Below are 24166 nucleotides of genomic sequence, written 5' to 3'. Positions count from 1 at the left end.
AAGCAAACCGTATTTCGTTAATGAAATATCGTTAACTGAAGTACTCCAAAAATGGATAACTGTAGCCGACATATCCAGCATAACAATGCAATCTGAAATATATAATTAAACGTAACTAAAGAAGAAACTGCTAACCATCACAACTATTTTAATTATGAAATGACATGGCCTACAGAATATAATTGTGTGACAGCGAAATTTGGAAATGGCCTTTTAGAGCTATAACTTCAACCCTTGATTAAATTATTTTTGATTCAATTTAATTTGGGAATATTAACCGTTTCTATTCTCATCTATTGCTGTTTTTTTTTTTTAAATGTTTTCCTTTTCACTTATTTATTCTTATTTAACCAAAGATGGCATTTTTGTTTTGGAGGGGAATTTGATATTATGATAGCATGAGGTTTCATGCCTTAGTTATGTGTGAACGTTTATTATATTTCTTTAAATAATATATTTTTTTAAATCATATTTTAAAAAACAAATTAATTGTGTTATTTCGCACAAAATGAGTCACTCTTCAGCATCAAACTATTATTAAACTCATGATGTTCGAAATCTCGAATGTGTATTTGGATTATTTAGTCAGTCATTCTGAAGATTTATTACGTATTTATACTTGAAAAGTACATTTTTAATATAGGCTATCTGAGTTATGGAGGGTTTAATTAGCTCATATTTAGTGTTTAATGCAATTGCAAACAAACAGTGATAGCCTAAATAGGCTACCCTACATGGATGATTTTTAATGGCATATAAAACATTTTTAAATGGCACATAATAATAATAAAAAAATAAAAAATAAATCCATGATTATCAGCAGCAGGTGAAGAATGAAAGAACTCATTCCACGCAATCATTGATAGGGATGCAGGCATGCAGCAGCGCGCGCTGCACGGTTTCCAACTTCCAAAGTGCTTTACAGCGACTGTTTTACTCTGTGCGTCACAGCCACGCCCATACAACACATCATTACACCTGACCTAACCAACCCATATACTCATGCGGTTTGGGTTGTCTACAGACGACAGTCCTGAGGGAGAAGGAACTTTGTTGCCTTCTCTTGCATGCCTGTGGACTGGGGGTGATGAAGCAGGAGGTCAGGTCTGCTCTGGGCTCAGCTCTCCTCGGGCTGGCAGAGGGTAACCTTTCTGCTCAGAGGTAAGGTGCATCCCATTATCTTTTGTCCATTTCTTATTCTAGTCAACTTTAATGTCATTTTTTTATGTGTAAAATGGATAAAGCTAGCGTACACCATTCGTGCATGAAACATTTGAATTAAGCTACTACTTTATTTCATTCAATAAAAAATCGGTCCCACTTTATATTAGGTATCTATTATACCTAAAACATTTTGTGTTCAAGACATTGTGTTCATGATCTTTTGCTGCTAATGAGGTGGGATAGCTAGGGACAGGTTTGGTGTGCAGGTTATGGTATGCATGTATTGACTGCAATTGATTACAAATGTAATTACAAATGTAATTTAAAAGACACTTTTCAATGTAATTACAAATAATTACATGCAGGAATTACTAAAAAAATGTATTTTTAAAAATATGTTTAATGTATCAAATTGTTATTTAAAAAAATATTATTTAAATGTAAAAATATCTTCAAGTCATTTATAGCAGTAATTAATGGCATCTATAATTACACTGTTGACCCTTGCTTAACCCACCCTTAAACCTACCCTTAAACTAAACCTGTCCATAACCTTCCGTATCCTCAATAGCAGCAAAAGTGTTTTTCAACACAATATGAACAACACAATAAGCACCCTAACCTAACAATTTTTTTGATGTAAGTACATAGTAGTAGACAACACCTAATATAAAGTATACATAATTTGCTATACATCATTTTCTTTAATGGCAGCAGCACTCAGGTACTTAATTTTAAACTACAAATAACTAGTTGCTCTTTTTTTCCAACAGAGGTGTTAATCTTGCCCGGGCACACTTCGAGAAGCAGCCGCCCGCCAACCTGCGCAAGTCAAACTTCTTTCACTTCGTGTTGGCTTTATATGACAGTCAAGGTCAGTCTGTGGAGACTGAGCACACTGCCTTTGTGGACTTTGTTGAAAAGGATAAGGTGAGGAGCAGAGGTGGATAGTAACAAAGTACATTCACTTGAGTACACTTTTTGAGTATCTGAGTATTATTTTTTCTGGAAACTTTTTATTTTAACTTCACCACGTTTGAAAGACAAATATTGTACTTTTTTCTCCTCTACATTTCTGTCAAGGTCCTTGAGTAGAAAGTAGTAACATCAGTCAAGGGGTGATTTTGGTTGCAGGGGTTGCATTTTGGTTGCAAATTGGGTTGACGTCAGAACCCAACAGAGTCAATCTGACATTGGATTATGACATCAAACTGATTTTCATTTTTAATGTTTGGTGTTCTAAATGCGAATTTAGTCATTGGTTTAGAGCACAGCTTGTATTTATGTTTATTTATTTATTTAAAAGGAAACAGGAAAAGTTTGAGGGAACAGCCATTTGGGTGTCTGAAACCATTGTGGACGTTCTTGAGTGCACTTATTCAATCTTACATTCAATCCCACTACTGGAACTGTGTTTTAGAAAAAATGTGATATTGATATGGGGCGATTTCAGACACAATGAATATCTGATTAATGTGAATATTATTACTATTCTTCTCGACTAGATGTCATTCTTTTTTTTTTCTTTTCTTTTTTTTACCTTGTAGTATTTTACATCGGGTTCCTGAGGAAAAATGTGGAATATATGAAACATTGCGTTTATTGGGTTTGATTAGATTAGAAGTTCTGATGCCATGTAAGACAAAGCATGTATTTTTTTTCTGTTTGATTTAGGAGCCAAATAGTGAAAAAACGAACAATGGAATCCATTATAAACTCCAGTTACTGTACAACAATGGTGAGTTATGCCTGCATTACAAATAGTCTACTATTACTATAGAAATAAACTTACTTTGAACTGTCATTTGTATGTCGTTTTTCTATTGATGTTGTGCTATTAATTCTCCTGTTATTTAGGTGTCAGAACTGAGCAAGATCTGTACATCCGTTTGATAGACTCTGTGACCAAACAGGTACAATTTTGGCACTTTCATATTAAATGCAAGAATGTGGTATGCATCTTAGCATTGAAAGTTCGCTTCAGTCAAGATTAAATGTTTTTTTTTTTTTTTTTAAACGTGCTTTGTTCACAGAGCTAAGATGATATTTGAAATACTCATAAATATTATCATGATAGATTTTATTTTATTATGCATAACATTAACCTGCCATTTGCCTATACATTACCTCTACTATGTCAGGCAATTATGTTTGAAGGTCAAGATAAAAACCCTGAAATGCGTCGTGTTCTTCTCACTCATGAGACAATGTGCAGGTAACTTTTGTCAATCTGCACTATTACACACTTACAAAATCCCATGCATGCTGCAACCAAACTTAATGTGTGTTTGCTATAATTGCAAAATGCAGGTTACTTTTTAAAAAGTTGATGCAGTGATAATTGTGTGTCTTTATCTGTGAATATTACAGCCGATGTTGTGATAAGAAAAGTTGTGGAAACAGGAACGAAACACCTTCAGACCCCGTGATTATTGACAGGTAGGACAATCTGTTACATTTTATAACATTTTAAATGAGTAATAATGAAATGTAGGCTATATACTGTAATATGTGTAAGAGAAAAATGAGGGAAGAGAAAAAGTTGATTATTTAATGAGCTAGGATTCAGCTTTGCGGATAAAATCAGACAGACAGTTTGTACTCTACATCATTCTCTTTTTCTCCTTTCCCGGATCCACTTATACTGTACCTTCATGTTTGCAGAGGAAAGGTAATAGTGTTGCCATCTAAATGATGTCATTTTCTTTTTACTTTACATTTAGGTTCTTCTTGAAATTTTTTCTCAAATGTAATCAAAATTGCCTGAAGAACGCAGGGAACCCACGAGACACACGTCGTTTCCAGGTACACACAAAAAGTTATGTGTCTTTATGTGTCTGATAACATGAACTAACAATGTGCAATATATTTTTACTGCATTTTTAAACTTTTGTTACTGGAGTTAGCTAATAAAAATGTTAGTTCAGTGCATTTACTAATGTTAACATACTTTTGATCTTAAAAATCTATTTATAATTGTTAAGATTAACACGAAAAGTATTGTTTTCATATCAAAAGTATTGTTCATTGTAAGTTCAATGTTGCTGTTAACAAATGAAACCTTATTGTAAAGTGTAACCAATAAATTTAATTAAAATGTAATATATAGATGGATCACACTTTAGATTAAAACCACAATGGTAAAAAATATAAATGTAGCTTGCATTAATTTAATGAATTAAAAAATGCAAGAAATGTATTTAACCATCCTTGTTCAACATCAAAATATTCTATTGTGTGCTACATTTTCTGCAGTACACTAAAATGTACTGTGCATTGCAGGTGCTGGTCTCCACCACAGCCTCTGTTAAGGGCCACATTCTAGCCATTTCTGATAACATATTTGTCCATAACAATTCTAAGCATGGCAGAAGACGATTTGAGTTAATTGAAGGTACAATAATCACAAACATATCTGCAACTTTTTGTAGAATTTAGCAAAATTACACCAAAAGAACAGTGTTGGTGCTGGATCATTGAGAAAGAGAGTGTGTGAAAGTGGATATTCAGTTAATCAGTACAGTTAAGCACCGGTAACTGTTTTTTGTTTTGTTTTGCTAACAGTTCCTGCACTTGCCTTCCATACTATATTGTACCAAAATACTCTAATTATAGCAAAACTTACTCGGCGGCATCTCTACACCATTATTGAAGCGACATCGTGACACATAAGGTGTGACAAGTGTAGTCTGATCATGTGTAGTCACCAGTTCAGAAACATACACAGTGACCAATGTATTTTGATTACATAATGAATGACTCTAACGAGTCCGTCCCTTTTAGTGAATCAAAAACATTTATAGAACAACCTGTGTAGTCCGAATTAGAGACAAATTACTCTAAGGAATCTGTTCTGAATCAAACCCACACCTATGCAATTCAAATCAGTGTAGTTACTGACTATTTGTTCATTGTTCATACTATTTGTTCATTGTTCGTATAGTTAAATATATTAGAAGAAACGCTACAAAATATTTGGTTTGTTTAGTGTTTGTTGTTTAATATAGGCCTATTGTTTCGAATAGTTAAGGCCAATTATTGGATTGCATTTATGCTGACTCTAAAAATATATATATATTAAAAAGTCTGTTTTTATACACCTTTACATTTTTTTAAAATTATTTAATTATTTACAATTGCAATTATTTACACTCTGTAGCTGTAAGTTGCAATACTGTTATTCAGTGTATTGAGCTAAAATATGTGTGTATGAATGTATCAGAGATCCCCTGCATCAAGGCCATCAGTCCGAGTGAAGGTTGGACCTCAGGTGGAGCCTCAGTGATTATTATTGGAGATCAGTTCTTCGATGGTCTACAGGTGGTTTTCGGAACGACGCTGGTCTGGAGCGAGGTGAGGAACAGTCTCAAGCTCTGTTGTCAATCAAAGAATTATTATAAATACATTTTATTGTGTGTTTCATCTTTAGCCTCATCATTCCAGTTGTTCATTTTTTCCCCCTTAGTCAAATTTAATCCATTCATCCGCCACCACAGATCTCCCACAAATCTTTGCAAACTTTGCAATGTGTGAAATACATTTTTCCCGATTAATTTGATGGAGAAGTGAAGTTAATCAGAACTGCTATACTTCCCGATGACTTTTTCTGTTTTGTGACAGGTCATCACACCACATGCGATTCGTGTGCAGACTCCACCTCGTCACATCCCTGGTGTTGTGGAAGTTACACTGTCCTACAGATCCAAACGGATCTGCAGGGGACCTCCAGGACGTTTTGTTTACACTGGTGAGAATAATGAGTTTGCGAGGATAAAAAAATGCAAATGCATTTGAGTTTAACTGAGAAATGTGTTCCTCTGTTGAAGCTTTAAATGAGCCAACCATTGACTACGGGTTCCAGCGGCTGCAGAAGGTCATTTCTCATTATCCTGGTGATGTGGAAAGACTTCCAAAGGTAAGCCAGAAATACTAAGTGGACTTCCCATTTCTCAATTTACATTTTATTTCTTCACAAATTCTGTTGTTTAAACTGTTCTAGGTTCTGCTTTAAGTGTTTAATTAAAATTGAAAGAGAGTTTCCCTCAAGCTGTCCCAAAACTTTTTTTTTTTTTTTTTTTTCTAAGCATGTTTGCAACCAAACAGTTGTTTGACCCCATTGACTAGTAGGTTTAAAAAAATACTGATTGTCAATGAGGTCCGAGATTTGTTTCAAAGATTTATTCAAATATATTCCTTTGTGTTTAGCAGAACAAAGAAATGTATACAGGTTTGGGACAACTTGAGGGTGAGTAAATGAGGACAGAATCAGAATTTTCATTTTTGGGTGAACTATCCCTTTAAGTCTGATCACCAACTGATATTTCCAAATGAAGAAATTATTCTGTGCTCACCGTTATATTTGACTCTTGGAAATACACAAATAGCTGTATTTATTTTGTTTTATTTTATTTTTGATTGACAGGAGGTCTTACTGAAGAGAGCAGCTGATCTCATTGAGACATTTTGTGGAATGCCTCATAACAACCAGGTGAACAGCATTTTTGCTATCAACATTTACATTTTTTTTTTTTACTCTGGCTTGCTGCCCAAGACAATTTCGATTAGTAATAAGAAAAAATATTGTCAGAGAGTGCATCAAAATACTTTGGGTGCATATTAAAAACATATTTTTTAATATCTGCTTTTGTAGCCCTGCAATTAAAGGCTTTTTAAAAACTAAAATCTATGCTGCTGAGAGGGAAGTGTTGTTATTTCTGTACTTCTTATGTGCATGACAATAGGAGATGATTCTGAAGCGTGCATCCGACATAGCAGAGGCACTCCATGGGAGCCCACGAAACCCATCCCATACAAATTCACACAGGATAATGGGTGCAAACTCTTTTAATGGACAGTTAACTGCGAACACAGAGGTTGATGTAGAACGAGGTATGCAGTATGTGTGCATGTGAGTATGGTACATATATGCCACACAACAGTGTTTTAATAAATGAATGTCTCTTTCAGTGGGATTCAGTCGGAGTTCAAACACTGGCTTTGTCAGCACATCCCAACAGCCTGATTTCACTAATATCAACACATGCACACACGCACATTCGCACCTTCACTCCAACATGCCAAGGCACTCACACTCAAACGCACACTCATCCATGGCCGGGCACACACAAACACACGGACGCCAAACTTCCTCTGTGCCAAACTTCTCCATCGCTGCCACACAAGCATTTATAGATAGTCCCATAGAGGACACACAACACTACATCGGTAAGAACATGTTTTTCTCTTCTATCAACTGTCGAACCCCAAACCCCAAACGTTCAAAATGTATCTCAACAAATTTTGCTTTTTGAATTTTGTTTACTTTTCTACTTCTGCTTTTCATGACATTATTAAACTGAAATCGCATATGTAATGATCATAAGCAATTATTTACCCTCCTGAAGACACAAATATCTATTTTGGTGGTTTCAGATGTTTATTTAATCCTTCCTTGTCTTATTTCTCTTTCTTGTGGTTCTATAGTGAAGCAAAAAAGTGCATTTGCTCCAGTTCTGAAGATGCAGTCTTCAACAGCAAATTCAAGTCTTCCCATTTGCACAGTGAGAGCACAACACACAACTCCTCTCTCCTGCTCTTCTCATCCACCTCTACATTGTCCCTTTATTTACTGCATTGTCCCTTTATTTACTTTATATATATCTATCTATATATCTATCTATATATATATATATATATATATATACATATACAAACTCACACACACGCACACACACATCTTTAGGGAGTGCAAAGTGTGAAGTGCATACACACATATAAATTTGTGGAGTGTGAACATTTGACAGATTTATGTCTATTTTCTGTTTGTCTTTTACAGCCTTGCATGGACTAGTGACACCAGTCGTTCTCTCACATGGGCAAACTCAGAAGGGAAGGAGTTTGCTCAGACTCTTTCTGTCTGAGCAAACTCAGACTCCAAAATCTCAGACTCTTTGTGGTATAACAATATCTATTTTGAATTTTGAATGTTTTCTCTGTTCAAGCAATAAACTGTTAAATCGTGTTGGTTGGTGATAAAGCAAATGTTTTATTCCTGTGATTTTACTCCAGTCTTCATATCAGTGTCACATGAATCCTTCAGTAATCATTCTAAAATGCTGATTTGGTGCTCAAAACATTTATTTTTTATCTGTGTTGAAAATTATTGTGCTGCTTAATATTTTTGTGTAGCAAGTGGTGTGTTTTACTGTCACATTTTGTACATTTGCTGTCCTTGTTGGAAAACAAAGTGTGTCCACAACCTTAACGGTAGTGTATGAGGAAATATTTTTCCATCATTCTGTACCAATAAATAAGACATTTATATTTACACTTAAACCTAGATTTTACAAGAACATTTTGTCTTCATAAACTATTTTAAGGGGGGAGTAAATGGTCAAAACACTGGAAATAGAAACACTGGACTAACTATAACAATGACAATATAGTTCTTTTCTAATGAAGATTCATTGAAGCCCAGATTCCACATGGCCCCTCTCTCGACAAATCTATTCTTCATGTCTCATTAAATTATTATATTTGTTTTTTGTTATGGGAGGCAGCTTTACTTGTTTTCTGTAACATACTTCACTGAATTCTCAGATAAGCCCTCCATCAACCATCAAGTTTTACTGTGAGGAGGAGGCATCAGAAATAAAAACAAATGCTGAATATGGAGTTTGTCTCTCATAAATCTGAGTGTGTCCTCCCTGTGCGTTAGAGAGGAGACTCACTCATAAACACCAACACAATTGTGTGATAACTGTGTCGTGACTGACCACAATTATCCATTGTTGAGGATATTCAAAACCCTTCACAACGTCAATTGTTCACATTACACACATTTGTCTTGTCCTTTATGAAATTATGTGCAAAATGAGATGAGAAGTATAAAATAGTATTTATTTGAAATAATACGAGTTGATGTATGATTCAAAATTCTTTGCCTTTTTTCTCTCGGCGGTCTGCATCTTGTCCAATCACAGAACTGGGCACAAACATGCTGTGCTGTGATTGGTCAGTTCTCCTGAATCGCTTAGTACATTTTCTAAGCAGCAGGAAGTGAATTTTTTCAGTCATGTTCCCGCATGTTCCAGAGATAACAAAAAACTGTCGTCTGTACTCTTCATGGTAATATATTATTTTACTGCTCACAACTGCAATAAAATAATGTCGTGTTGCATTAACTGCCGGTGATATTAACCATTTTATCTGTGCGCAAAAAGTATTTTGTGTGCACATGATGGGGGATTATGATGATGTGTGAGTCTGTGACCATGACGACTGTGTCAGAGCCGTTGAAAACAGGACTGTGTGACTTTAGTATGTGTTTGTCGGCGTTTTGACAACAGATTGCTGGCTGTTTGCAGTTTGCGATGACTGGCAGCGGTCAATGTGTGCTGAGTGATGTGACTCTCTGCTCGCCAGTGGGGGAAATCCTGCTGAGCGGCTGTGAGAAGGGAGTTCACACCATTGATATCAAACTGGGAACAGATAAGGAGGAGAGGTAAATTTCACAAACATGCACACAAATTGAGTCAGCAGCACCCAATTACAATATGTAAATCACCCTTAAAGTGCAGTTATGGAAAGGGAGCAATGAAGCTATTCGAAATAGAAACTGCATCAAATTAAGCGATTTATAAGATGTACATTTCTGTTTTTAAACCCCTGCCTTGCCATATACTTCTTAAATTCCCTTTGTGCTGTTTTTTTAAAAACTGAAAAATAACTGATTTATGGGTCAACATTCTGTGGTGATTTATTGCTTGCCATAGGTGTATCGATTGATGAAGTATTATACCAATAACCTTGGGGATGTGGTTTGTGAATTAAATATATGCTTGGTTTTAAAGATGTTCACATAAGCACTAAAAGCTTAAAGTCACAAGTGATGTCAAAATTAACAGTTATTATTTTTTTTTTATGGATTTTTTCTGTATTTAAATTGGTATAATGCCCTTTTCACAAGATGTAAAATAAGTCTCTGATGACTTTAAAGTGTATCCTGTTGTAGCGTGCGCCCTGTTTGCCAGTCAGAAATGAGCCCTGTGTTACAGTGCTGTGTTGACTGGCTTCAGTGCTACTTCATGAAACCCGAGTCCATCAGCACTCTTCCTCTGCCTCCCATACACCATCCACAAATGCAGAGAGGTTAGTCACATACACACGTCACCTCTGACCTATTTAAGCTGGTTTCACAGACAAAGCTTAAGCCTAGTCCCAGACTGAAATGCATGTTTGAGCTGTTTTAACTAAAAGTAACTTGCCTTTGGTTTTCCTCAATATGCACACCAGTAATGTTTTTGTTCTATGCACATTTATAAAAGCTACTTAATTGTCCTAATTGAACTAAGGTCTAATCATGGTTTAATCTAAGCCCTGTCTGTGAAACCAGACCTTAACCAGGGCTGCGTTTCTCAAAAACACTTTAATCCTAAGTAGATCGTAGAACCATCGCCACTATGATCAGCTTGACTCTTGACTCAGGACTTTAGCTGCCACTGTTTTTCACTACTTTCCTCCCTGTCTCTATTTCGCAGATTCTTTTCAAGCACATGTGCTGTGGACTCTGTTGAAGGAAGTGGGGCTTGGGGAAACGGTCTCGTACAAGCAGCTTGCTGAAATGATTGGGAATCCAAATGCTGTGCGAGCCGTGGGCTCAGCCATGAAGAAAAACCCTGTGAGTTTTGTTGGCATGATCATCATGAGAGATTGATTTATCTCATCTGATGCATCTTTTTCTCTGTTGTTCTCTCAGATTCCACTGATAGTGCCTTGCCACCGGGTGCTGCGCAGTTCAGGGGACAGTGGATCATACATGGGAGGAAAGGGGGATGATATTAAAGTTTGGTTGCTCACTCATGAGAAAAAAGCATTGGAGCTCAATGCTTTACAGAGTGAATAATCCATCGGATGGACCCCAAAATTTTCATGCTGCTTCTCAAGTTTGTTCACAATCTTTTTTTTTTAGGAAGTCTGTTTGTTTGGACAAATTATATACCAATTGAGAGAACAAACTCTTTGATATAATCCATATATTGTCCATAGTTTTAGAGGAATCTGTTTTGAGTTGTGTTTTTGAGAGCAGATGGTTTGATTAGTTGTTATGGTTGTCAGTGTTATTGACATTGTTAAATGTGATGTTTAATCCAAAGGATTACAGAAAGTTATTTTTAAAGAAATTGCCAAATCTTTTTTTATTATTATTGTTGCATATTTGTTTTATTCCCGAAATTCATACATTCTTGCTGCAAGTTATCCATATATAAGTTATGCTAACTAGAGTTTTATTGGAAATAAACAGCTCTGTAAAGCAAATATAGATGTTTATTAATGGTGGATCAATTATCTACACTACTGGTGGCCAAAAGCTAAAAACTAAATTATTATTTTTTAATGTTTTTGAAAAAAGTATTTTATGGTAACCAAGACTACTTTTATTTTATCAAAAAAAACAAAAAAACAGTAATATTGTGAAATATTATTAGAGTTTAAAAAAAAACTGTTTATTTGAATATAATTAAAAATGTAATTTATTCCTGTGATGGCAAAATCTATTTTGTCAAACTGATAAATGTACCAGACATTTGTATTTTTTTTATTATCAGTGGTGAGTTTTATTTTGTGTTCCTTCATAATGTGTTATTATGAAAAATCTATTATTTTCTCAAGAACAAATATCAATGATTTCCTCTACCAACTTCTGAATGTTCTTTTTAAAAATTCTTTTACATATTTAATTTCAGTCCACAACTTTTAAAATACATACTGCAAATGGTTGAGGGTCACCGTTTAGCTTGCCATATAAAACTTCACATATTTCAAAAGAGTTCTTAATTCCTCTGGATGTCAAACACACAGTTGTGACCTTTTTAATGGGAGGATGTTAAAAGAAGCGCGTCCCTGGTGAGATATCCACAGTCAGTAATGTTACTGCATTATATTGTGTTTGATCATATGTGACATGTGCTGCATCCACTGCCTCAAGCTGTGCTGATCTCTCACTAAGTCTTCACGTAAGGCACCATGCCACCTTACAGAACAGCAATTTGTGCCTGACAGAAAAACAGTTGGATCGTGCTCAGTGAACACAAACCTTCCCTGCAATTTCAAATCATTCAGTGAAGTGTGGGAGCTGTTATCATAACTCTTGACTCTGTTTGAGAGGTGTGTCTTAATCTATATCGGTATTCATTTCCTGTGGCATTTTCCATGAGGAGTCTGAAACTCATTTTCTTGTTTTCAGTGCATGATCATAAAAAAAGTGCTGTTTTATTTTCTATTCATTATAGTTTACTCTAATCATTAGTTTTTTTGTTTTGTTTTCCAGAATTGTTTTGTTTGTGTTGTTAAAACCCAGTCTAATTTTGACGCTAAATTTGGGGAAATTAAGTGATTTAATTGCAGAAAAAAATGTTTACCTTTTTTGATGGTATAATAACATTTAGACCAAACTTATGGGATATGGATCTCATGGAAAATGCATGAAACTTATAGAAACATGGTGTAAAAAGAAGCGATGTTGGGTGATGCTTTTTTGATGGAAAGCTAATCTGCTGAGGATAAGACCACATACTAACAAATGAGTTAAAACTGTTAAATCCATGTTAGGTATAAGATTTTACATTTAGATTTAACACTATATTACCACCATACACTTGAACAAGGGAAACCATAGGGGAGTATCCGTGTAATTAGTCTACTGTAAGTCATTTGTCAGGGTAAGACGTGATCAAACTGGATTAATGGTTCAGAATGAGAATAAACTCTGATTAAGTCTATAAAGATTCTCTTTTGATTGACAGAATAATGTGATTTACAATATGATCCCTGTGCTGCATTAGTCCCATGCTGGAGTTTTAATCTTCAAAGCAGTTAATGTGTCAGGACATCATTCATGGGTTACTTAGAGAAATGCTTCAGACTTTCTTTATTTTTTTTAAATCTTTATGAGCAGCTTTTTGCTCAACCTCAACTATAACCCTCACATTTGACACCTGATTCTCAGAGATTCTCAGATTTTCAGTTTGTTTCTGTCAAATGTGAATGTATAATGCTGTGTAACAAAAGAGAGGTTTGCTGAAATGAGATCCATACATTTGCTGAGATGCGCATCATTTCTAAAAATGTGCAAAAAAAAAATATATATATATCGAATGAGCTCATTTGGTGGATAATGTTTTTTATCTAATAAGTTATGTGCATAACTTTCTAACTATGATAGAAACATATTTAGGCCTATAGTTGTACCTCATAAATCTTTCATTGCGCCACAAAAAACTAATGTGATCTTGTCTTAAGAGGCATCATTGGCATCATTTGGTTGTTTGAATAATTAGTGTTACTCTTGCTTGCTTCAGCTCTCACGTTTAGCCTAATGTCTAATAATAAATGAGCGAGGGTTGATTTTGAACAAATATGCACCTCTAGTGCTTGACTTTTTATTAAAACCATGAGAAGGATATTTCATCAGGACTTGATAAAACATGTTGTTCCCATGGAAAAACAAAACAAAATTGTATTATCATTGGCTCCAAGGGTTCAACTTCGTTTTTTTATGCTTTTACATTCTTCCTCGTCTGTTGGGAAATCTCTGTTTTTTCAGAGGCAAACCTTCAGCATCCTCCTCATTCATCTGTAATCACAATAGATCATCACTGATCAAATACAGTTTCACACTGGGAAATGAAGCTGCTGATGTTTTCCCATAATAAAGAGGAACAGTCATGCTCTTACAATATGTACAGGTGAAAGCTGCTCCATCGGAGTGTCCGCAGGAATAGACAGCAATGTGTCACCAGCATCCATCATCTGACAGAGACAGATTTTTACTCTAGTCACACATCTCAATACTTTTAATATTCTTAGTTTTTGATGTCCACCCTGTGTCACTCCCAGTCTCCCATATACTAATGATAAAAAAAGACCAGTTGGATGAACAGAGTTTACATGACAGCTGACAGAAGAGGACAAGAGGATAATCTCACCCTGAATGTTGCCTCCACTTCACCAACACTTCTCTTTCCGCCAGGAAGCCAACCGTATGACCAGTGCTGGCAAAGACTAACCTCCAACACACACACTAGCATTAACAACTGGACCAGCACCCTTCCTTTCCACTCCATGCTAAAACTGAAACAAAGACATTTAATATAGGCAAAATCTACTCTCAGGTAAACATAAAATTTATGAAAATTGTTTAGTTGTTGAAAGCAATATGTATATATATATATATATATATATATGGTTTTATAAATCTATTTTATTAATCATACTAAAACTGATAAAAAAAATAAGATTTTATTTATAAAACACATTTTAAAATCAACCTATGTTGGCCAAAGTGATGTAAAAGTAATAATAAAAACAAGAGATATGGAAACAAATTTTATGTTATCTAAACCACATTCATTTGACAAAATATAAATGTCAAAAATCATGAAAATATTTACAGTGATACAGAATTTTAAAGTCTTACCTGCTGTCTTTGTTTAAGATGAAATGTGTTGTTCTTGGTCTCCTTTATACAGTCCTCTTAAAATGAGTTGCAATGCTCTTTCGTCATTGGGAGTCTTGCGACCATGGGGCAGGTGCAGGTTTCTCGCTAATGCACACTCTAATGCACACCTGGGGCTGGATTTCCAAAATTGATAAAGAACTGTCAAGGGGCCCTGGCTAATGGACCTGTTTAAAGTGTAAGATTTATTAAATAATGTGTTTAAATGGTCCAAAGAGACACTCTGATGGCCAGTTCAACACACAGGGGAAAAGATGAGATATAAAGGCCAAAAGAGGTATGGCTCTGTCAGAGACACTTTCTGAATCATCTGACTGCCAATCAAGCATTTGCTTGGAATTGTTTTTAAATACATCTATAAATTATGTTCCTAAATAACAAAGTAACTAACTAACCAGCTGTTACATTTGGTAATTGTTTGCTTACAAACCTTTCCTTGTGTTCTCTATTTAACTTTGATATAACCAACCAACCAACCAACCAATTAATTCAATTTTATTTAGTATCATTAAAAGATTTGGGTTCAGTTTGAGTTAAAGTTTTTTTGTTATGTTTTTGAAAGAAGGCTGTGCTCATCAAGGCTGCATTTATATGATAAAAATACAATATTTTGAAACATTAGTACTATTAAAAATAACTTTTTTTTTCTTTTTTTACATTTTGAAAATCAAACGTATTCCTGTGATGGCAAAGCTGAATTTTTAGGATCATTGCAGTCTTCAGTGTCACATGATCCTTCAGAAATCATTGTAATGATGATTTTCTGCTCAAGAAAAGAACAGAACAGAAATTTCAAAAGAACAGCATTTATTTGTAATAGAAATATTTTGTAACATTATAAATATTTCACTATTACTTTTGATCAATTTAACGCAGCCTTGCTGAATAGAATTATTACTTAATATTTTAATTTAGCATTTATTTGTTCAAACTATAAAGTTTGAACCCTAGAGATGGATTTTGATAAATTGTATTTTAGTTATTTTAGTGTGTGTGTGTGTGTGTGTGTGTGTGTGTGTGTGTGTGTGTGTGTGTGTGTGTGTGTGTGTGTGTGTGTGTAAATTATCACTAAAATAAGAGGAAAAAATAAATGAACTAAATGTAAATATAACCACATTTACTTATTACACATTCATATTTTGTTAACCTCAAAAGATCAAATGGCTCAATACGACCTTTATTTTGAACTGAGGACCTGTATCATAAACAACGACACTTCCGGGGCGTGTAAGGAAAAATCCCGCGAGCTCAGACTAAAAACAAAGTCAAGATGTCCACATGACTGTCATTCTCACCAGTTTATTTATCAAGTTATAGTATAATTTATCCGCCGTAAATCAACAAGAACTAATAAACTCTCACAGGTAATTTCCAGACTGGTATCTACATTAATGAATATCTTATGCTGCAGAAACCGTAATAATGTATGGCGTCTGCACGTGAACTTAACGTTACATTATCCTCGTTCCAAATCAGTGGCGTGATCTTTTATGCTCGTCTCAACTTTTAGGGTATAATGAGACATGAACATGGATCTTTTGAGAAGACCTGCCATTCCCGAAGACGCGGTCCAGTATCAGCTGTTTCTGGTTCACCCTGACCCATCAGACGCAGAAGCCAATGAAAAGTCCCTTAAACAGATCTTGCAGAACATCCTCGCTGAGATCGCCCCTCTTCTGGTGCCGTACATCTGGCAACATCAGCCCTTCAATATAAGATACCACCCTGAGAAAGGTAAGAGTAATACACACACACACGTGTGTGTGAGTATAATTTCTGCCATTCTCCTTGTGGTAGTCACGAATGTATACGCTCCACAGAATTGCTTATTTTTTATCATTTGTTTGCAATGAAACCTTTATAAACATGTCACTTCCTTTTTTTCTTCATTTTCACTCCATAGGTGATGTGCCTGCACACCTGGGTGGTGTTACTGAGTTTGGTGATAATGTTGAGGATGAATGGTTCATCGTTTACCTGCTAAAAGAGATCACACGCACCTTTAGTGATGTAGCTGTTGTTGTTTATGATAATGATGGACAGTTTATTCTGATTGAAGCAGCTGAACACCTGCCAAAATGGCTGGACCCTGACAGCAGTGAAAATAGGGTTTGTATTGGACATTTTAAATACTAGTAGTCTAGTACCATGATTTTATCATGAGTTTTAGACCATGGTATTCTTTAAAATACAAGCATCATTATGATGCAGCAGTCTGTACGATTTGATGCATTCCTTATAGACAAGGATGAGTTGAACTCGAATAACATCCAATATTGCAAATAACTTGTTTATTAACTGGAAACAAAAATATTACACTGTCAAAAAAGCTACCCAAAATGCTGCAAATGACCATCATTAAGTAATATAGTTTTCAGAAATATAATGTTACACAATTATTTAATTCCAAATCTATATAAATGAATAATTAACTTGTGACCCTTACACATTTAACATTAACATATTAACTTTTAATTCCAGCACTGTCACCAGACCAGAGTTTGCATTAATCAGTGATGGATGGTTATCATTTGCAAGAATAAAAAATTACACAAATCTCTCTTTCTCTTTTAGAGTAAGGCTGTTCTTGTTAACCTTGTGTATATAGTGCATTTATAGTCTGATTGGCTGGCTTATGACTTGTAATGTCTGTAATTGTGTTGCTCAGGTGTTCCTGTACCGGGGAGAGCTGCACATATTACCCAACCGTACACGTTCTGGAGAGGTTGGCTGGCCCAGAGACTCAGTGCCTGCTGTGGGTCAAGCTCTAGAGATGCTGCACTCACACGCTGAGAGCTGTTTAGCCGAACAGCCCATACGCTCCGCTCTGGCCAGGAGGCTGGATGGGTGAGAGTGATATCATTGTTTAAAGTGCCCCTACTATGCGTTTTCATATTTGACCTTTCATGGTGTGTGAAATACAGCTGTTGGTGAATGTAAAAGGTCTGCAAAGTTTCAGAGATCTTCAGAGCTTCAGATATTGTGAGAAAAGAGGTGGTGCTGCAATATACGTTATGAAAAAAATTATGTTTTTTGACCTTGGATGCATGTAATAGCATGGAGGGGCACTTTTAAATAAGCAATTCAGTTGTTTCTGTTCTAGTGTTTTAAACTTATTTTTGCAAACAGTAAACAGTTGTTTGTGTATGTGTGCAGGTATCCAGATATAATCCAGCAGAATTTCCACCGCACCCACTGTTACGTGCCGGCGGGCATCGCTGTGGTGTTGTCTAGGAGGCCTGACCTTATAGCCCCGGCTGTGTCTGCTTTCTATCTGCGTGACCCTGTTGACCTCCAGGCCTGCCGTACTTTCCTCACGTTTCCTCCTGACACCAGAGTTATGACATCAGTAAGAAGCACTTTTGTTCTGAATTTATCTTTATGTGGGAAAATACTTGCTGAATTCTGTCACATACACTACCGGTGAAATGTTTGGTGTCTGAATTAAAAAAATAAATAAAAAATGAATGAATTCTTATATTCAGCAAGGATGTAAAAAATAAATATATTTGCAATAAAAATAATAAAATGTATTATAGTTATTTATTTAATGCTGTTCTTTTGAACTGTATTCATTAAAAGAAATGAAATAAAATCACAGCTTCCACAAAAGTTAAGCAACACAACTGTTTTCAACATTGACAATGAGAAGAAATGTTTCTTTATCACCAAATTAGCGTACTAGAATGATTTCTGAAGGATCATGTGACACTGAAGACTCAGTTTTGCCACAGCTTTGTTATATTTTTTGAGAACTCCTCCAGTTACTACAAATCCGTTCCCTTCCCCCTTTCCTGTAGGTGAAGTTTACTCGATGCTTGTACGCACAGCTGCAACAACAAAGTTTTGTTCCAGATCGGCGGAGTGGTTTCACGCTTCCCGCCCGCTCTCATCCCCAGTACAGAGCTTACGAGCTGGGAATGAAACTGGTGAGTGTATGACATGAGTCGTGTACAGAGAAAGCTGACTATTACAGTGAAGATCTCATTTCATAGAGATTGTGTTTTTCTCCAAAGATTGTACCATTGAAATTAATTTTTCATATGCTCTGAAATACAATTTGCCATGCAATACAATACATTTTGTAACTATAGAGCACATGGTGCTAATGTATTCTACCTTGTGTTCGTACCTAAGGCCCATGGCTTTGAAATCATGTGCTCCAAAAGTGGACATTCTTCATCAGAGCAAGAGTCTTCAGTCAGAAGTAACCCATTATGGAGAGGCTTTTTAGATAGCCTTAAAAAGAATGGCTACTTTAAGGTAGGAAAGAGTTTCTGTGTTGAAAATACTGAGAGATCATTTTATCTGTGTGGATAAAGATTTTACTTGTGTGTTTGACTATTTTTGTGAACCCAGAGTGAACTAGAAGGATCAGCTCGATACAAAGACTTACTGACATCAGCAGAAAGTTTCTTCAGGCAGTCGGTAACCAGCACTCATCGGTGAGAGCGGCTTTTTTATTTATAGTTGACTGTCACAGTATAGAGTTAATTTTACTTTCTCTTTGTGGCAAACTAGTTTACATTTCCAAGCATTCCTTTTGCCATTAATTGTAATAATCCAGTGAGATTTTTGCAGTGGTGGAATGTAACGAAGTACAAATACTTCGTTTCTTTACTTAAGTACATTTTTCACATATCTTTACTTTACTTAAGTAGAATAAATAGTGCCTACTTTTTACTTTTACTTCGTTACATTTTGTAGCAATTATTTTACTTTCTACTCCACTACATTTCTACAACTTCTGTTACATTTTCGTTACATTTTCTGATCAGTTTTTCCCCTGCCAAAACGTAATCTGACCGTCCGTTCGTTGCACGTTTGTCTCACCAGTGACGTTTGGTTGCCATAGATACAGTATATCAACCCGGTCACACATGCGTCTCACACGCAGTGTGTTTATCGTGCAACTCATACGCGAAAATTTGTTTTTACGTGCATAGGAAACACACCGTGTGTAATATACATTTGGTTTGGTTAGGATTATGGCAAGCCAAGAGGTTCAGAATTACACCATAAATTAATCTCGTTTACTACCAAACATAGTTATTAACATAATAGTAAGGATAAGCATGATGTGTATTGCCTAATTGCAAGCTTGTTTCAGAAATGGTGACATTTTTTTCCATCATTATTGAACATCATTATAGGAGTAGGCTATTAGGTTGAATGAGTTAGAATTAAATGTTTTATTAATCATTAGAAAATAGACATTAAGATAATAAATTGTTATGCAAGTACTTTTACTTTTAATACTTAAAGTACATTTAAAATAAAGTACTTTTTACTTTTTACTTAAGTATGGTTGTCATTGTGTTACTTCTACTTTTACTAAAGTAAATATTTATCTGGGTATTTGTACTTTTACTTAAGTACTGAGATTCAGTACTTCCTCCACCACTGGATTTTTGCATACACAAGGAGTCTGACAACAGCCGGTATGATCTGATCTCCGCATCATTGAGTCTGTCTGGGTTTACTTTAAGAAACAGAAATAACTGAGACAGACTAAATCCAGAAAAACTGTGGTAACGTCTCAAGGATGCTTGAAGAAACTGACCGTCATATGTAGATTTTATTTATGAATTAACTTTGATTAAATATATTAAATCAATGTTTGGTGTGAGTGACCACCCTTAGGTACACTTGCACATTGTTTATCACATAGCTTTGCTGGCTGGTTTATTCAAGCATCTTGGAGATGTTGCTGCTGGTCTTCTGGATTTAGTCTGTATCGTTGTTTTTTTGTTGTTTTTTTCTCACTGGGGTATCTCACTGGATTATTTTGAATTACTTTAAACCATTTTTTTTTTGTGAAAATACTATTACATTTTTTTTTTTTTAATAATTTATCGGAAATAATACATTCAATTTATCAAAATTGGCAATAGGCTTTATGCCCAGCTGCACTACTTCCTGAACTTCAGCCAGCTCCTTGTTTCCTGTCTGCCATTATTGGCCAAATTGATTAATTCAGGTGTACCTGACCTCAGTAGTCATGGCAACAATAATCAGACACACCTGAATTAATCAATTTAGCCAATAATGCCAGACAGGAAACAAGGAGCTGGCTGAAGTTCAGGAAGTATTGCAGCTGGGCATAAAGCCCATTAAGGCAAAAGTCTACCAAAATTGGCATTGAAATTTTTTCTTCATTAAAGAATCTTTTCAATAATAATTCCATTAATATAAGAACATAATATAATAAGTGGCGCAATATTATAATTATTATTACATATTTTTTTTACTGTATTTTGATTAAATAAATGTATCCTTGGTGAACATTAGAAAATCCAAACTCTAAAATAAAAGTGTGTATATATTATTTTAATCTTTCTCAAGGCCTGATATTCATAATCCTGGTGATGAGGTGTTGAAAGTCTTGGAGTGCGCCTCCTTTAATTTGGAAGACCTCAAAAACCAAGAGGCACATCTACCACCAGAGGATAGTATGTACCAATTTTTCTCCTATTTAAAAGAGGATTGTTTCCTCTTTGGCTTGGCATTTCGAATATTTTCTCTGCTTTTCCTGAAAGTGAATCTACCCTGTGAATTGAGCATAAATATTATTTCTGTCTTGTCTTAAAGGAGAACTCCAGCGCAAAATAAAGCGTTGGTCTAATAAAACATTGGTACCTAGTCAAGTCTCGACAAGTCGAACCACGAACATATGTTCATACAGTTCAGAAGTTAGCTGAGCTTTATACAGTTCAGCTCAATTGGCATGTCGTTCGTGGTTCGACTGGTCGAGACTGTTTTCCAAAGATGGCTCCTGTCTGTATACACGAAGTGGTCTGTCTTTATTAAGTATCTTCTTATTAAACTGTCTGTGCACGTACAATGTTCTCAATGCTTCGTTTTGCATGTAGGAATGCTCATTATGTTACTGTGTTACTGTGGGGCTATTTTGAGCCTTGTTAGTGGTATAAACTAGCGATTTCTTTTTACTTATTATATGCCCTCATATACTAGCGTCATACGCTAAACAGTTTTTAGAGATACAACTCTTTACTTTCGATTATCATGAAAACAAATCTCAGTACCGATGTTTTATTAGACCAAAGGTTCATTTTTTGCCGGAGTTCTCCTTTAATTAAGTATCCTCTCAATCTCCCCCTGTAGGTGATGCGTGGTTGGACATCTCACCTCAGGAGCTGGAGAGGCTGCTTGAGGAGAAAGGAAGTCGAAGAATGAGTGATGGCACTCGTAAGACGGCACAGCCTGATGAGGAGGTCCAGGAGGAAGAAGCTGGCTACAGTCTGATAGCTGTAACGCAAGGCATGAAGAACTTCATCAATGCCATGTCTTCTCATGAAGGTGCTGAAATACCCAGGTAATGATACTCCATCTGAATAATTGTCAATACTTCAAGTTCAGTTATTATTATAGTGCCATGATAATTTGACTTTCTTTTCCTGAAATTGTGTTTCAGGTCTTGCTTGGTTGAGCCCTTCAGTTTTGATCCAGATGCAGTTACCGGTGCTCTTGATAGATTGTTAGGTGAGTTTGACTTTCTGTGATATTTATGAATTAGCGTTCAACCGATATATCATCAATATATATTTATATATCATGTCATTTTTTTTCAATTATTATCCAGTGTATCGGGACCAGGACTTTTATCATGACAGGACTTGTATATATTTGGCCACTTTTTTCACATTTTGAAAAAAAATAGTTTTCCCACACAGATTTACCAGATTACTGAGTGCGCTGTTGGGTACAGTGCTTACTTTTCTTTTTATTCATATTTTTAATTTCTTTATTTGTCAAAAATACTATAATAGGATTACCGAATCAAGAAATTGCCATCTAAAGTATAAATCTGTTTATTTTCATGTCATTTTCAAGTTATGTATTTCTAATTTATTAAATAGGATGCAATTTGTTTTTAATTTCAGCATGTGATTTTACTCTGATATATATATATATATATATATATATATATATATTAGGGCTGTCAAACGATTAATCGCATCCAAAATAAAAGTTTGTGTTTACAAAATATATGTGGGTGCACTGTGCATAATTATTTTATATATATAAATACACACACATGCTTGTATATATTTAAGAAATATTTTCATGTATATACTGTGTATAGATTTATATATACTTTATATTATATATAAATATAAATATTTTATATATAAATAGTATTTTTTTCTTAAATATACATGCATGTGTATGTATTTATATATATACAAAATAATTATACACTGGATGCGATTAATCGTTTGACAGCCCTAATATATATATATATATATATATATATATATATATCGGTATTATATCAGCCATCAAATTTATCGTTCGTATTGTTCAACCACTAATCTTTATATCTTTTATTATGTTTTAAATTGAATTTTCTATGCTACAGAAATGCACTTATAATTTGCACTTCCTGTTTTACAGGAACTAAGGATGAGGAGTTAGACTCTGACGACTTTGATGATGATGATGATGATGACGAGGACGACAATGATGTCGATGAGAATGAAGAAGTGCCGAATGGTGGCTTTCAGGAGCAGACAGGTTCAGAGGAGCTGGAGAATCTGAAGAAGTACATGGATGAAATGGACCAGGAACTGCAAAGCACAAATATTGGCCAAAGCTTTACACAGAATAACAGAGTAAGTATCCACAGGTGTTGTTTACCCTGCGCCCATAACTTTGTAAAAGCTTTTGATTTATTTTTCTGCTTCCTTTATAGGCCAGTAATAAAGGAGATGCATCTAAAAGCTCATCAGCCACCTCGGGCTCAGAGCTTGCTGAGGACGAAATCCAGCCGCTTGATGTGGATCTCAACCTGGTTACAAATTTACTTGAATCTCTAGCTTCTCAGGTGGGTCTAGCTGGGCCTGCGTCTAATCTACTGCAGAGTCTAGGCATCCACATCCCACCTGACGCAGATCAGCCCTGATAAGAAATAGAAGAATCATCTCACAGATTCTTATCACGCACTCAGCGTTCCTTCACCTAGTAAACTGCTGATTATCAGCTGATTATATTTGAATTTATTATCTTCCGTTCCACACCTAGTACCTCCAAACATTGATGTTTTCTTCAAAACAGAGCACTTCCATTAAAATTGACTGGGAATTTCTTCCTGCACATAATCTGATAAGTTGTTTATCATGTTGTTCATAATTAAAACATATTTTACTCCCTCTTTTGGAATAAAGAAAATATTTTGAGATGTTTCTAATTACAGTTAGTGTCATTTTGTTGAACCTATAGTAATGCTCTACAACAGAAATATCAGCTACAGCTCAGCTATCTGTCAGAGAAAAGGAAGGGGAATGTTTCCCTGTGCTTATCTACACTGATAAACCAAACAAATGGCATGCTGGTGTAACATTAACCAAGTCTGTACTGATAAATCAATCATGCCTGATTAGAAGGAAAGCCACACAGCTCCAATGGTGAACTTTTTTAACCTCTTGATTCTCACTTGGAAAGACTTTGGCCTATGCAGGTAAC

At 35.2% G+C, this 24166-nt stretch overlaps 3 protein-coding genes across 9 annotated transcripts; 2 read left to right on the top strand and 1 right to left on the bottom strand.

Annotated features, from left to right (window-relative positions):
* Positions 1–711: 711 nt before the first annotated feature.
* On the top strand, positions 712–12049 carry ebf3b (EBF transcription factor 3b). 6 transcript variants are annotated; one of them, XM_039670518.2, is made up of 16 exons: positions 712–1161; positions 1938–2094; positions 2839–2902; positions 3022–3077; positions 3306–3379; positions 3535–3603; positions 3888–3969; positions 4447–4558; positions 5387–5517; positions 5785–5911; positions 5991–6079; positions 6587–6652; positions 6906–7053; positions 7132–7389; positions 7648–7724; positions 8000–8925. In XM_039670518.2, the coding sequence occupies exons 1-16, from the start codon at positions 1088–1090 to the stop codon at positions 8012–8014; spliced, it is 1599 nt and encodes a 532-aa protein (XP_039526452.2). In that variant the 5' UTR covers positions 712–1087; the 3' UTR covers positions 8015–8925. The 6 variants fall into 6 exon arrangements, with proteins under 6 accessions (XP_039526452.2, XP_088976411.1, XP_088976412.1 ...); XM_089120286.1 differs by lacking the exons at positions 6906–7053; positions 7132–7389; positions 7648–7724; positions 8000–8925 and adding exons at positions 9531–9667; positions 10163–10314; positions 10704–10843; positions 10922–12049 and having other exon boundaries at positions 926–1161; XM_089120285.1 differs by lacking the exons at positions 7648–7724; positions 8000–8925 and having other exon boundaries at positions 7132–7641.
* A 1487-nt stretch (positions 12050–13536) lies between these two features.
* gnrh3 (gonadotropin-releasing hormone 3) lies at positions 13537–14797 on the bottom strand. The gene is made up of 4 exons (XM_039670635.2): positions 14642–14797; positions 14151–14295; positions 13900–13974; positions 13537–13798 (listed from the first exon to the last, which is right to left on the bottom strand). Exons 2-4 carry the CDS (start codon positions 14286–14288, stop codon positions 13727–13729), a joined length of 285 nt encoding a protein of 94 aa, XP_039526569.1. The 5' UTR covers positions 14289–14295; positions 14642–14797; the 3' UTR covers positions 13537–13726.
* A 1102-nt stretch (positions 14798–15899) lies between these two features.
* Positions 15900–23891, top strand: ecd (ecdysoneless cell cycle regulator). 2 transcript variants are annotated; one of them, XM_039670569.2, is made up of 13 exons: positions 15900–16044; positions 16191–16414; positions 16584–16789; positions 17349–17527; positions 17837–18029; positions 18481–18609; positions 18818–18943; positions 19040–19125; positions 21026–21132; positions 21806–22016; positions 22116–22183; positions 23099–23316; positions 23397–23891. In XM_039670569.2, exons 2-13 carry the CDS (start codon positions 16204–16206, stop codon positions 23604–23606), a joined length of 1944 nt encoding a protein of 647 aa, XP_039526503.2. In that variant the 5' UTR covers positions 15900–16044; positions 16191–16203; the 3' UTR covers positions 23607–23891. The 2 variants fall into 2 exon arrangements, with proteins under 2 accessions (XP_039526503.2, XP_088976410.1); XM_089120284.1 differs by lacking the exon at positions 15900–16044 and having other exon boundaries at positions 16087–16414.
* The last annotated feature ends 275 nt before the right edge of the window (positions 23892–24166 follow it).

This window comes from Pimephales promelas, chromosome 15, assembly GCF_988280905.1.
Source record: "Pimephales promelas chromosome 15, fPimPro1.hap1.1, whole genome shotgun sequence".
Classification (NCBI taxonomy): domain Eukaryota; kingdom Metazoa; phylum Chordata; class Actinopteri; order Cypriniformes; family Leuciscidae; genus Pimephales; species Pimephales promelas.
The sequence above is the reverse complement of the archived record's forward strand: the minus strand, read 5'-3'. Positions and strand labels throughout refer to the sequence as shown.

What these genes read in the sequence shown, in the direction of transcription:
- gnrh3 (XM_039670635.2), bottom strand. Translation starts at nt 14,288, where the DNA reads ATGGAGTGGAAAGGAAGGGTGCTGGTCCAGTTGTTAATGCTAGTGTGT. An exon ending in AAGTGGAGGCAACATTCAGG is followed by an intron (nt 13,975 to 14,150) that starts GTGAGATTATCC and finishes TGTCTCTGTCAG; the next exon opens with ATGATGGATGCTGGTGACAC. An exon ending in AGCTTTCACCTGTACATATT is followed by an intron (nt 13,799 to 13,899) that starts GTAAGAGCATGA and finishes TTGTGATTACAG; the next exon opens with ATGAATGAGGAGGATGCTGA.
- ecd (XM_039670569.2), top strand. Translation starts at nt 16,204, where the DNA reads ATGAACATGGATCTTTTGAGAAGACCTGCCATTCCCGAAGACGCGGTC. An exon ending in AAGATACCACCCTGAGAAAG is followed by an intron (nt 16,415 to 16,583) that starts GTAAGAGTAATA and finishes TTCACTCCATAG; the next exon opens with GTGATGTGCCTGCACACCTG. An exon ending in TCGGTAACCAGCACTCATCG is followed by an intron (nt 19,126 to 21,025) that starts GTGAGAGCGGCT and finishes ATCTTTCTCAAG; the next exon opens with GCCTGATATTCATAATCCTG.
- ebf3b (XM_089120286.1), top strand. Translation starts at nt 1,088, where the DNA reads ATGAAGCAGGAGGTCAGGTCTGCTCTGGGCTCAGCTCTCCTCGGGCTG. An exon ending in GGTAACCTTTCTGCTCAGAG is followed by an intron (nt 1,162 to 1,937) that starts GTAAGGTGCATC and finishes TTTTTCCAACAG; the next exon opens with AGGTGTTAATCTTGCCCGGG. An exon ending in ACGATTTGAGTTAATTGAAG is followed by an intron (nt 4,559 to 5,386) that starts GTACAATAATCA and finishes TGAATGTATCAG; the next exon opens with AGATCCCCTGCATCAAGGCC.